The following is a 13,980-nucleotide window of genomic DNA, read 5'->3' on the forward strand; positions in this document are numbered from 1 at the left end:
AGCGTCCTGGTGGATGCAGCAGAGCAGCAGATTACAGAGTCGTATGAAAACAAGTGTTTACAACGACATTACACTCAGCAGCCAGAACAAACATGCTTTCCAAAGTGAGGTCCGGGGACCACCAGAGGTCCTGGAGGGGGATCCAGGGGTTCCCCAAGAAAAGACATCACTCTGATTCAAGCCCCTTTAAGATGTTTATTTTGGACCCCATCCTGCTTGTGTCAGTCAACTTGATCCAGATGTGCATAAACACAAAGGCAAAGAAGTAAAAGAGAGAGCAGGTGAGCACAGTGCAACAGAAAATACAGAAAAAAACAGATCAATATACAGGATGAAAAAACAGCCACAATGGCAAATATTTAACGAAGAAGATCTGGTGAATTCTCAGGACACAAAAGTGCCACAAAATGAACGAAAATCTACAAGGAAACATACAAAATTAACTACATTTAAAACGCCCACTGTACAGTGGGTATTGAAAACATTGAATATCGCGATATTATGTTTTGTGATACTGTATCGATTTCTAATTCATCGTTTACATGCAAAGATTAACTAAGCCTATACTTTATTTCATTTGCAAAGAGGTGCACCCTCTCAGTGTATGTGTCCTCTTAAAGTAGTGCTCCAGTGTGATGCTGAATGTTACAGAGACTGTGATAAATACAAATCCCACTGCTCTGATTGCATTAGAAATGAACTTTTTTTACTCCTCTTTTATGCATATGGTGGTGTGTTCTTTATACTATGACGGTTTTCCTAAAATTGGATTTTAAAACATTGCAATATGTTACCTTGCGTTCAGTATCACGATATATTGAATCGTAACCCCTGTATCATGATACGCATCATATTGCCATGATTCTACAGCCCTACTGTACAGTGTATGTAGCCTACTGTAACTGTAATACATATCAATGTAGGGTCATATTTTAATTTTGGGGCATACAATTAACCAGTCTATTTAACCTGACATCTCAAATGCATCATTTGTTGTTAGTAGAATCATCATAATAAACCATGCAGAATATATAGTTAAAACTTTTTCCCCCATAAAACACTGTTTTTCATACATAAAAGTATAGGCCTAATCTGTATTGACACTGTCACCGCTTTGAGATGATCAGAAGCTGATGGTTGCAGTTTTCCTTCCTTTTTAATTACTACTGGACCACAGTTAGTAAATGAACAATCAATCAGTGAATCACACCTCAGACTTTAGGTTATCTGGCCGTACTGCGCAGGCGCAGTGTGGAGCTGTTCACTGCCTGTGGTGCTGAAGTGTACTATTGCTAAACTGCAGTTTACCATCTGAGCCACACAGAGGCGGTAAATGTTCACTCACTGACAGAACAAGTGCATGTGTATTGGCAGTAGGTCAACCAGCAAACAGTGAGCAAATGGAGGGTAAAGTTCATTGCAACTTTCACTTTTACCAAATGCTTTTCTTATTTATTCAATTGGTTGTTAACTTTATGATGTTTACTAATAATATATTTATTGGGATGATGAAAAGGGAAAAAACCTGAACAACAGCATCATTATGATGGGGAAAGCATTTATATTTAAAAGCTATAAAAAGACAGCAATTAAACACTGAAGGTTTCAAAATGTTTTTGAAACATCAGTGGGTTCTGGAGAAGGATGTTAATAGAAATACAGAACAGAATATCATTTTTGAGCGTGGGTGGGATACTTTGAGTCAGGGTGAGGATGGAGTTAAACAAAATGAATAAACAAATAATGTCGATGAAGGTCAACTAAAGGGATGTAAATATGTCCTTTTTAGATAATTGTGTAAGCGAATGTGTCTAAGTGGATATGTGTATGAATGCGCGTGTAGATATAGACATATGTATACTGTATATATATATGAGGTTGGTTGTATATATATGAATATGAATATGTATGTATATAAATATGAACTTATTTCTTGACACTGCACGTAATAGTGTAACGGGTAGTACTTTTTTTTCTCCTTTCTTTTTCTTATGTTTTTTTTTTGTTTATATATGTTGTTGCTGCTGTCTGTATGTCCCTTTACAAGTATGCGTATGTATTCCTTTAACCTTAAATAAAAAACATTTTTTAAAATAATAATATATTTATTCCTCTAGTTATTCAATCTATGGTCAATATCCAGCTTAAAAGAAAAAACAAAAAGCTTTGCCTTTTCTTCTATCCAATGAATGACACAAGGCTCTCACGCAATTGCATTTTTATTTCCATCAAATGGAAAGATTGTATGAACTAGCAGATGTGGTCCACGTGTAGCCTAATATTTAGCCTTACACAGAGGGCAATGGTGAAGCAATTTACACTTTCATCTTCTTCTGGGTCTTACACTTTTATTATGTGTTTGATATGTCAAATGTTGATTACATTTAATGGAGTAAATGTGGTTACTTTCCTTGTTTTTTAACTGAACTATTAACAAGAAGCAAGTGAACAACATACAGACAGTTATGAACCAATGAGACGGTTTATTTTGATGGCCATGGCAGGAAACTGAGTTAAGCAACCGGCCTCTCTCCAACGGGGATGGGACCCAGGGTGACGTCACCTTCCCATTCGAAACCTAGAGAGAAGACAGAAGACATGTATCACAGTATGCACCAGTGTGGTTGTCTTACAACACAGGCAAGCATCCAGGAAGAACTTAACTCATCATGATGCCGGTAACATAATATCAACAACAGTGGGAAAAAATATGTTGACTCTTCAGTTTTCCTCATATAATATTAAACACTTTAGACAATACATACTCTCATTTTCGGACACATCGCGGGCCTTCCTTCCCGGGTTAGACAGAGAGGTGCCACCCCAGGTACCAGTCCTAGTTCCACCAGATGAAGAGCCAAGTCCATTCCCAGTATTAGCAGATTCACAGGAGGCACATTGTGCATGAGCCCCGGTGGCCTCCTCCCACCTATAGGAAGAATGAAAGATTCAAGCAATAAATACCATATCAATCCTCTAGTGACACTTTTTTTCACACATGCAGACTCACCCATAGATGTAGGAACAAGCTCTATGTTCACCGTCGCAGGCAAGGGCAGCAGATGTTGCTTTCAAGTGGCAGGTTATGTAGAGCTGTTGGAATAATAATAAAGGGTTCAGGTTATCATTAGATGTGTTCTCGATGCATTTGACATTAAATGAGTCTTGGAGATGTCACCGTTCCACTGTCGGCGCCCTGGAACTTGAAGGCCTCCAACCGGAACTGAAGCTTGTTGTGTGCAGTGCGAGCCATGAACTTAGATTCAGAGCCTGTGAGCTTAGCATCAAGAAAACACCTGCATGCAGAAAAAAAACATACAAATTAACATTGGACCAAAATGTGCTTGTTATAATCTATTCTCACTGTACAGAGCAACTTCCATTAAAGTACCTCACCCATAGTTATCAATAAAGGCATATCGAGGGTTGGAGGATTGTTCAGGTGAAAGAGTAGCTACGCAGCTGTCCATATAAATCGCGAGGGGCATGTGGAAGTACTGCTTGACGACAGCTTCAATATTTATGAAGTCTCCCAGGAAATACTGGTAGCTTGGCCTCTCGTACTGCCAGTCATCTATGCAATATAATAAAGACATTTTAGCAATGTTGACATATATATTTGAACCGCAGTTCCATAAAGATATGCAGATAAATTGTTCTTTAACTCACCAGTCATGAGTTTCATGGTGAAGTATAAGAATTCCTCGGACACCTTAACCGCAGAGAATGGGATCCACAGGGGGTCAAGAGGAAGGCTGCTCACATTGTGCTTCCTAAAGGATTAAATATGTTTCCATAGAAAGTCATTATCACATTAATGTGCATCTGCTGTTGGAATAAACTAATCAGATTTGGTGGTCCATGGTTCCTGGATTTGCCAAGGGCAATGGATTACATATCAGTTTATGTTATTTATTTGTTTGTCTGTTTATAACTGATAGTCTGCATACCTTGGGTAGTGGCATTCCACAATTACAGCAGCTTTGCTGCTCCTCACCACAAGACCCATGCCCAGAGGCCCTGGATTATAGTTCAGAGTGAAGGTGTAGATGAGGGCATCTTCTGTCATCTAGTTGAGAAATGAATATTTGTATAAACAAATAGCATCGTGCATGAACATATTTTACCATTGTTTTAATTAATATTCCTTACAATTTATGATTTATTTTTCAGTGACTGGACTCCTCTTTGGGCTTACCGTTAATTCACTGAGACAGCCGTGCAGTTCCGTCTCAAAAATCAACACTTGAGCGCCGGTGTCCTCTGCGACAGCGCCACAGTTTCCCAGAGTAAGGTCATTAGGATTGATGAACTGGCCTTTCCCAAACATGTCCTTCTTGACTTCCAAATGAGCATCCCTCTCTCTGCACTCGACAGCGACGGTTACAGTAGGAACAGGGTGTCTCAGCTCGAAAGGCACATTGACTGGGGGCTCAGGCTGGGGCTCAGGCTGGGGATCAGTAGGGTACCTCCAGACGAGAGGTTCCTCATATGTCTGCTTTTCCTGTTGGGCCGGCGGAGTTTTGACGGGGTCCGATCTCTGGGGTAGCCCTGGGTTCGGGTATGCAGGTTTTGAGGGCTTGTAACCTCCCCATTGAGCATCACAGAAGCTGCCGAGCAAGGCCAGTGCCACGAGGCACGCAGCAGTACACTTCATCCCCATGGCTTCACAGCAACAAGTGATCTGCACAGTTCACTGGGTGAAGTAAGGGAGATGTGAAATGTGCACCTACTTTTATAATACAGTGAGCATGTTTACTTCCATCACACTCCCGCCCCTTCTGTTGGCCATTCCCCATCAGACCTGATGAGCGTCGACATTAGCCAATGAAATGTTTGCAGCTGTTGACCGAAAGCGATGCCTACAGCTCTGTTGAGGCCTCTTCAGCTGGGTTTAGATTATTCATTGCTTTTAATGCCTAAAATGTTACTGTGCAATGAAAAGCACAAGCTGTGTTCACAAACAGTCTTTTAAACACAAAACCATGCATGTGCTGACACAAATCATTGTGAAATGACATGAATAATAGCAACATGAGAGTCATTTAAAGTTACTATTATTTTCTCTTCAAGCAAGTGAGAGAAATATATAATTAGTTGGCAAACATGCACTCAGAAAGTAGTGGTCACAAAAAGTTATGTTGACCCTCGCCAAGGTCTACCTGTCCACAACATGACAAACTCAGGATTTTGCCAAAGTACATTTTGTGAAGAACTGCAAATCAATATGGCTCCAACCAGTATCAGCTGAGATTAACCACCACATTTAAAAAGAATACAGAGGCCAGTCAGTTTCACTTATTCCTTACAAAAAAATAAGTTTATTCAATTCTGCTATTAGTATACTTCTTTTAAACTTAAAATAAGAGAGTATACTTTCAGTTTATACTTATCAGAGATATACTTAGCAAAATTATGCTTATGTATCCTTAGCTTATACCAACAAGGATACAGAAAAGTCTAAGTGTGCTTGGCAAGTATACAGAAAAGTCCAAGTATACTTCCTTTATACTGAAAAGTATACAGAAAAGTCTAAGTGTACTTGGCACGTATACAGAAAAGTCCAATTATACTTGGCTTATAAAGTATACAGAAAAACATATTTGGCCAAGTATTATAAGTTTACTTAAAGAAAACTTACAAGTATACTTGAAGTAAAAATTATTAAACTAGTAGTTTACTGAGCGCATATTTTGAAGTGTACTTTCATAAACTAAAAAGTGGGCTACAAGTATATAACTAGTAAACTGACAAGTTCACTTCAAAGTTTACTACTCTTACATTTAAAGTATATCTAAAGTACACTTTTATAATTTAAAAAGTGGGCCAATTTAGTCCTAAGAAGTATTGAAGTAGTACACTTAGAAGTATGCTACTAGTACATTGATATCAGTATACTTATTACATAAAGTACACTTGGGAATATACTTGAACTATACTTAAGTTTACTTCATAAAATAAACTTGAAGTAAACTTCTTTTTTGTAAAGGATCCAGAAAAACAAAAGTTGATACAGAAAAGAAACCATTCTTCAGGAATTGTTAATCAAAGAGACATAAGGAGAAAATGTTTATTTTACATTATACCGAACATTTATTTGGTTCGGTTTAACGTTTTATTGGTTTAAAACACTAACCAGTTTTGACTTGATGAGGACCCATGTCTTTTCTCTGACATTCACCACCTGACTGAAGCTTCTGGCCAGGTGATTTCATGATAAATGATTTAACACACGACTCATGCAGTGGTATTACTAAAGGTTGATTCAGGTTTTAGGGATTAATCTCTCCTCTGCATCAGGTAAAGATCTTGAGTTGTATTAGTCCAACTATTATCTCTAACTATATCAATAAAATCCCAACCCAAAAAATCCCAGTGACCACTATAATATTTGCTCTCCCTTTAACCATTTAACTATAATATACTGTATATCCCTAACATTCTTCACAAAAGTAAAGAATTCTTTTTTTTTTTTTTTTTTTTTTAACAAAACCATTTTCAATAAAACAAATCCAGATTTTTTAAAAGACAAAGTCGTACGAAGTTCAGTTCATTTGTTGTGAAGTTCAAAAAAATTAAATAGACAAAGCAGGTGTGCAAAATTATTACAGTAAGACCCTTGTTTCATCAGATTAATTAATTGTGTCACTAACAAATATTCCATTATTTCATTGCGGATACTTCTCTTATCTCATATTCAGACTGTAGCTGCAAGATTTTAAAATTCTGCATTTTCATTTACAGTTTGGAACAAAAGATTTATTTAAAAAAAAAAAACATTCAGTTAAAGCCCAAAAAGAGATATTCATATTAGATCAACTGAAAATAACACATTTTTACAAATAGATTACAGCATCTTGATTAAAATGTATCTCTATGGAGCTGTCATCATTTATCAAACTAAACATCTCAGATATCTCAATTCAATATATCCTGAAAGGACTAGACATATTTTAATGTTTGAGATACGGTATATTCAATCATCATTCTGAAGAGTCAAATGTGAATGAAACTTCTACATCTTTGTTTCTACAAGGGTGAGAAAAACAGCTTTATAGTGACCCCTAAGTCAAACCAACCCCCATCTGCAAACAGTTTCCTCTGTGTCACGGGATTTGAGCAAATGTGCAAATCCCACAATATTTCCTGGTCTTAGAATCTTTTTCAATATTTCACTGAAAAGTATGAGACATTACCGATATCAAATATCATTTTAAATTGTATCTAGATATTACAAAAGCAATCTAAAGATATAATATTATAATTATATATATTATAATTTTAACAAGCAAAACTATTTTAGGGAAATTTATATATATATATATATACTGTGTGTGTATATATATATATATATCAGTGATTGAATATGGAATTATCAGGAATTTGTCATTTTTTGTACTATCTTGCCAGAATACTCCAGATATTCATACCTTCTTGTAGATAAAGTTAAATTAAATATATATATATTTTTGTTTTGCTTATCATAAGTCCAGTTCAAGATAGCAACAATTTCATTTTGACTAAAATCTTAGCTTTAAATATCCAAAAAGGATCATTAAGATATCTTCAATTACAATCACGACTAGTCAGAAATACATTCAGGATATATTCATAGTAACAATGGAGACTATTGGAAGTCAAAAGTGAACTGTAGATATTTAAAGCTAATGTTTTGACATGAATATAATGAATAACTGAGTGAGCTCTAGTTCTAGTGTTAAGTACCTGGGGACTGTGTTAGACCAATCTTTTACCTTTACAAATCATGCTGAATGTATTTACAAAAAAGCACAGCAAAGACTCTTCCTGCTGCTTTAAGCTACAGAGTTTAGAGGTCAGCCAATGCATTTTAAACAGACCAATCCCTGATTTGAAAGTATACTCACTTTTAACATTGTGTCCTGGTTCGAGCACCTAAGTGTCAAAAGCAAGACAAAGCTTTCCGAAGTAGTCAAACTGGGCAGAACAATTACAGGTCGCAAACAGACCCCACTGTCCTCTCACCATGGCAAAGCAATCCAACGTTTACTGTAAGTGGCAAAATCTTAGATGACCACAGCCATCCCTTAAATCACCACTTCCAGCTACTGCCCTCAGGGCAAAGGTGCAGAGTCCCCTGTGCAAAGAAAACATAATAAAAAAAATGTTTCTCCCTGTTGCCATTAAGTATCTTAATATGTGAGGACAGCTATACTTTCTGAGGCCAGCCTGCTATCTCAGCACACAGCGCTTTATATCTATTTATTTAACCTTGATTCAGTCCTGGTACCTGGTGCTCCTTTTTAATCTAGCTTCTATTGGTGTATTGTGTTTTTATGTGAATGTGTTTTTAAATGTGTTTTAATGTGTACTGTCTATATGTGATATGTTGTTTTAATATACTCTTTTAATAGCAGTTTTTGCACATGCGAGCCAAAGTCAAATTTGTGCTTTTGAGATGAACTGTGATGCTACTCCAGGTTGTTCTGGATGCTTATCAATGAAATTTAATTTTCCCATCATGGGCTGAATGATTAGCAATGGCAAATACACTTAGAGATAAGAAGAGGTACTTGTTTTGTCTAGTCCTGCTGCACAAATACAGCGTGACCTGCCCATTGTAGGTCATACAGACACTGTGAAGGGTTTTTTTGTTTAGAAATTGTACAAACAAGCTCTTTTATTCAGGATCATTAACAATCAGTGAGCTCTCTGTAGCAAGCATTGATTACTAATCAATAAATATTGCAATACGTTTACTATCATGCATACTGTTACTATCTCCTGATGCAACATCTCAGATATTCCTGCAATTTGTTCTCTGGGTTTACTTGTTTGGCATTACCTCTAATCTCTTCAGTGCATCAACACAGACCAACCAGTAACTGGAGCATTTGATTGGCAGCTGTGGGCAGCGAATAGGATGTGAGTCATCACCAAGTCAACATTACCAATACCTTATAAAAGTCAGCGTGTTTGCACAATATGTTTCACAGTATCTGGAGTTCTCTGCGAATCACCGTGCTGTGAAGCCATGGCAATGAAGTTGCTTTGTGGTTGTCTTCTGGCAGTTGTCCTGCTTGGCTGTCTGGCTGACGCTCAATATGGCCAGATTCAGCAGCAGCAGAGGCCCCAGACGCCGCCGCAGCCTCAGAGGCCCCAGACACCCCCCAGAAAGTACACGCCTCTGCAGCCAACGCAACCTCCGCAGCCTCCTCAGCCTCCGCATGCTCCACATGCTCCGCATGCTCCGCAGCCTCAGCCATTTCAGCCAATTCCTCAGATCAAGCAGTCCCAGCAGCCTGCAAAAACATTTCACACTTGTGAAGTGGCTGAGTCCTACAAGATACAGTGTGGAGCTGCAGACATCTCTGCTTCAGATTGTCAGGCTATAAACTGCTGCTTTGATGGACGCATGTGCTACTATGGCAAATCTGGTAAGAGTTTTTCTATTCCTCACAGATATCCTCTATACTCTGACGCTCAAAATGTGTTCAAAGAGTACTGATATTACAGATCTTTGCTTTAAAATGTGTTTGTTCTCAGTGACTCTTCAGTGCACCAAGGACGCCCAGTTCATCTTGGTGGTGGCCAGAGACGCCACCCTACCAAACCTCGACTTGGAGTCAGTTGCCTTCCTTGGAGAAGGTCAAAGCTGCAGTCCTGTTGGCACCACTTCAGCTTTCGCCATCTACCAGTTCCCCGTCACGGAGTGCGGCACTGTCATGATGGTAAGGGTTGCGACTCGTCTGACTGCTCAATTTTGATTTGTATACATTTTCATGGTAGTAATAAAGATTGAAATACTGTCAATTTACTGTAGGAGGAGTCCGGGGTTATAATCTATGAGAACAGGATGAACTCCTTATATGAAGTCGCTATTGGACCCTATGGAAGCATTACCAGGGACAGCCACTATGAGTATGTGTTTTTTCTTTTTTTAACACCGAGTGGTCACAACATAAAAGATTACTACTACTCAGCTATTCAGACAATCTAGTGGTATCAAAACGATACAGTGATCTGACCTTGAATTCTCATTGTGATATTTTACAAGCCAAACTTCAATGGTTTTCTGACTGGCTGACTGAAACAGACCTTATTTCTCGTCTCAGGCTGCTTGTCCAGTGTAGATATATCAGCACCTCAGTTGAGGCTCTGGTCATTGAGGTTGGCCTGGTTTTTGCACCCCCAGTTGCAGCTCCTGGACCTCTGCGCGTGGAGCTGAGGCTGGGCAACGGACAGTGTGCTAACAAGGGTTGTGCGGAAGGTTAGTGTGAAGCAGATTATTTTGTGCAGTTAAGTCTCATTTTGCAGCGACTGTGTGACCAACCTGCTTTCTGCTTGAGCAGAGGATGTGGCCAACAGCTCCTTTTACGTGGATTCCGACTACCCCGTCACAAAGGTGCTCAGGGATCCCGTGTACGTTGAAGTCCGAATGCTGGAGAGGACCGATCCCAACCTCTTCTTGACTTTAGGAAGATGCTGGGCAACTTCTAACCCGTACCCTCATAGTCTTCCTCAGTGGGACTTGCTGATTGATGGGTAAGAGTAAGTGTTGGTTTGACTTGGAAATAGGTATTTCTAATAAATTCTTTGATGTTATACTCAGTCCTTATTCCTCACTCTCTCTTCTTGCTATAGCTGCCCATACCGTGATGACCGTTATCTGACCACCAGTGTCCCTGTGGATGCCTCATCAGGACTCGTCTACCCATCCCACCACAAGCGCTTTATTTTCAAGATGTTCACGTTTGTAGCTACTGGAGATCCCGATCCCAGCGCGGGAGGGTCTGCAGATCAAGTGGCTATGACTCTTCTCAAGGAAAAGGTACTCCAACTATAGGAGCTTATATGCTTTTTAATATCACCTTATCTACACATTTTCAAACATTACATTTGTTTTTGACCAGGTGTATATCCACTGCGAAGCAATTGTGTGCCGACCCACTCCGGGAAATAATTGTGAACCTCGGTGCTACAGAAAGAGTAAGTAGTACTGTATTCACTTTGATGGTACATACACCATAAGTATGGCGTTAGTCTGGAGTCTAAGTAGATCGTGTTTTTCAAGTGTGATCAAGGAAAAGCATAGTTTGTGGTATGAAAATCAGAAAAAGCTCTTCGCTGAACATATTTTCACCAAAACAGTAAATGATGTCTGGCGTCATCTTGTGCCTTACTCAACCTCAAGTCTGACAGCAACTGACCATTGCCATGTATTGTACGCAGGGAGAAGCGTTGCCGCATCTGTCCAGGGAGGCTCCAGAGCGGAGACCACTGTGGTTAGCAGTAAGGAGCTTGTCATCATTGACCCAAGCCGAATTCAATAACAACATGCAGACAGGACATTATCATGACATCTCTGCTCCAGATGCTTACTGAAGAGTGATTGAGTTTCAAATAAATCTCCCAAATTGCTGAATTATGTTGTAAAATCTCTTTCAGATACATTATTTACTCTGTGACATCACAGAAGCCGCCTGAAAGCTAATACTAATACTATAGAAAATACATATTATATGACTATGTGTCAACATAAAGTAGCCTACTTGACACCCAGAAGATCAGATCAGATAATTAATTGTATTAATACAATTAATAATATTAAATAAATAAACTGAAATAGCCCTACCTAGTTACATATTCTGTATTAAGCTGTTCATGAATGTCCTCGCACACAACTACCACTCAGGTTATACCCTATTGCACCCAAACATAAAGCATAGGTTAGGCTTCTGTACTTGACAGGCCCAAGCAGTAGTTTGTATTTATTTGTTTAATACAGTTGTAAATTAAAATATAAAGCTCTAAAACATGTTTCAAGGCAACAATTTACTGTCTAATGTAGAAGAAACCTGACACATAGGCCAATGGTTCCCAAGGGGTCAGGACCCCACAAGGAGTGTTGAAATGAATGTAGGGGATCACAACATAATGAAAGAAAAACCTGAATTTTGATTATTTTTTATACTTTTCTCTAATCTTTCTTTTGATTAACTGTAGCTGTATTTGCTCGGGCCTCTGGGAAAACTCTTTTTGGTTGAACTACTCTCAACTCAAGGGTTCAGAGTAAATATGGCTTCAAGTTAAGAGGTCAAAAAAAAGTTCTGGGACCACTGGCTTAAATAGTTTATTAATAACTCAACTCAAAACCTGAAAATGTTCAGAACTTGCAATGATCCAGGTTTTATCATAAAACCACATCTCTCAATCATAAACTAATCTATAACAGGAAATGGGAATCGCGGAGCATTCTGGGGCGCGCCGCCATTTTTGTCATTATCTGTCTATCCATCTGTCATCTGTCAATCGTTCATCATCAGTATAAAGTACGTGCGTAAGACAAATACCCATTTAAAGAGAAGCTGACAGAGGCAAAAGGGGCCATATATTTCAACATTTTAATTAGTTTATGACATCAATTGATACGAGTCAAACCTTGACAGTTTGACACCGCTTACAGTCACTGATGTGTTTTGGCGTTAGTGAACACCGGTCAGCAGTTCAAAATACGTTAATCGTTGGAGGCCGATGTCCAATTTACAAACAGGTAGGTCTATGATCTTCAGATCTACAAGCCAAATGCCAACTACACAATCATCCGGACAGATAAGATAGCTAATGTTATGCTAACGGAATACTAACAAAACGTTGGCTAATACTGCGTAGTTAATCTACCGGTATCTTGCAAAATGGAACCCATAACGTTAGCCTATACAAGGGGTCAGCAACCTGCGGCTCTGGAGCCACGTACGGCTCTTTAGCCCCTCTTCAGTGGCTCCCTGTGGATTTATAAAAAGAATTAGTGGAAATGAATAACAGTTTTTTTGTTTACATTTTCAATTTTATTTATCATTGTTGTAGGTCTATGGTACGACGGTATGACGGATAAAAAAATTAATCTGAGATTTCAAGAATAAAGTCATAATATTACGAGAATAAAGTCGTAATATTATAAAGCAGTAATTTGACATGTTATTTTCTTTTTTTCTCGTAAAGTTATGACTTTATTCTCGTAATATTATGACTTTTTGCGTAAAGTTATGACTTTATTCTCGTAATATTACGACTTTATTCTGTAAAGCTCAGATGTTTTTTCCCTTAATGTGGCCCTAATACTCTGTAGTACATTAGCACTTTGGCCCTCACTGCATTAGACTTATATACTATATACTTAGACTATAAACTGTGTTACCTTCATCACAATGCTCAAATGTTTTGCGGCTCCAGACAGATTATTTTTTTTCCTAAAATGGCTCTTTTGATAGTAAAGGTTGCTGAGCCCTGGCCTATACCTTTGTGTCTGTATTCTATATATACTACAATTCAACTTTTGAATGTTATTCACTGTGCAGTGTTTTGTGTTATCTTTTGACACACACAGCCAGTGTATGACACTCTTACCCTTTATCCTACAAAAATGAAAACACCCATGGTTGCACCCAAAAAAAGATTAATTTGATTTTCTATGAAACCACAAAGATTTAACTATGCCTGTGTACGCCAACATCATAGCCCAGGGGTCAGCAACCTTTACTATCAAAAGAGACATTTTAGGCAAAAAATCTAAAAAAATAATCTGTCTGGAGCCGCAAAACATTTGAACATTGTGATGAAGGTAACACAGTTTATAGTCTAAGTATATAGTATATAAGTCTAATGCAGTGAGGGCCAAAGTGCAAATGTACTACGGAGTTTTAGGGTCACATTTGGGGGAAAAACATCTGAGATTTACAGAATAAAGTCATAATATTACGAGAATAAAGTCATAACTTTACGAGAAAAAAAGTCGTAATATTACGATAATAAAGTCATAACTTTACGAGAAAAAAAGTTGTAATATTACGAGAAAATAAGTCGTAACTTTACAAGAATAAAGTCGTAACTTTATGAGAAAATAAGTCGTAATATTACAAGAATAAAGTCATAACTTTATGAGAAAAAAAGTCGTAATATTACGAGAATAAAGTCGTAACTTTACGAGAAAAAGTCGTAATA

The 13,980-nt window shown here is 38.1% G+C and overlaps 2 protein-coding genes across 2 annotated transcripts; one reads left to right on the top strand and one right to left on the bottom strand.

Moving 5' to 3' along the window:
• Positions 1 to 2,201: 2,201 nt before the first annotated feature.
• Positions 2,202 to 4,720, bottom strand: LOC141766411 (zona pellucida sperm-binding protein 3-like). The gene is made up of 8 exons (XM_074633276.1): positions 4,199 to 4,720; positions 3,951 to 4,069; positions 3,670 to 3,773; positions 3,397 to 3,574; positions 3,179 to 3,296; positions 3,011 to 3,093; positions 2,766 to 2,929; positions 2,202 to 2,578 (listed from the first exon to the last, which is right to left on the bottom strand). Exons 1-8 carry the CDS (start codon positions 4,661 to 4,663, stop codon positions 2,514 to 2,516), a joined length of 1,296 nt encoding a protein of 431 aa, XP_074489377.1. The 5' UTR covers positions 4,664 to 4,720; the 3' UTR covers positions 2,202 to 2,513.
• Positions 4,721 to 8,983: 4,263 nt separating this feature from the next.
• On the top strand, positions 8,984 to 11,404 carry LOC141766410 (zona pellucida sperm-binding protein 4-like). The gene is made up of 8 exons (XM_074633274.1): positions 8,984 to 9,416; positions 9,526 to 9,710; positions 9,803 to 9,900; positions 10,095 to 10,249; positions 10,332 to 10,524; positions 10,624 to 10,810; positions 10,893 to 10,968; positions 11,212 to 11,404. The coding sequence occupies exons 1-8, from the start codon at positions 9,014 to 9,016 to the stop codon at positions 11,310 to 11,312; spliced, it is 1,398 nt and encodes a 465-aa protein (XP_074489375.1). The 5' UTR covers positions 8,984 to 9,013; the 3' UTR covers positions 11,313 to 11,404.
• Positions 11,405 to 13,980: the final 2,576 nt, after the last annotated feature.

Source organism: Sebastes fasciatus, chromosome 4 (assembly GCF_043250625.1).
Source record: "Sebastes fasciatus isolate fSebFas1 chromosome 4, fSebFas1.pri, whole genome shotgun sequence".
In the NCBI taxonomy this organism is placed as follows: domain Eukaryota; kingdom Metazoa; phylum Chordata; class Actinopteri; order Perciformes; family Sebastidae; genus Sebastes; species Sebastes fasciatus.

Coding starts and splice junctions, on each gene's coding strand:
- LOC141766411 (XM_074633276.1), bottom strand. CDS start 4,663: ATGGGGATGAAGTGTACTGCTGCGTGCCTCGTGGCACTGGCCTTGCTC. Junction 3,774..3,950: donor GTGGAATGCCACTACCCAAG/GTATGCAGACTA, acceptor TTAATCCTTTAG/GAAGCACAATGTGAGCAGCC. Junction 3,094..3,178: donor AGGGCGCCGACAGTGGAACG/GTGACATCTCCA, acceptor TTATTCCAACAG/CTCTACATAACCTGCCACTT.
- LOC141766410 (XM_074633274.1), top strand. CDS start 9,014: ATGGCAATGAAGTTGCTTTGTGGTTGTCTTCTGGCAGTTGTCCTGCTT. Junction 9,417..9,525: donor GTGCTACTATGGCAAATCTG/GTAAGAGTTTTT, acceptor GTTTGTTCTCAG/TGACTCTTCAGTGCACCAAG. Junction 10,811..10,892: donor TGACTCTTCTCAAGGAAAAG/GTACTCCAACTA, acceptor GTTTTTGACCAG/GTGTATATCCACTGCGAAGC.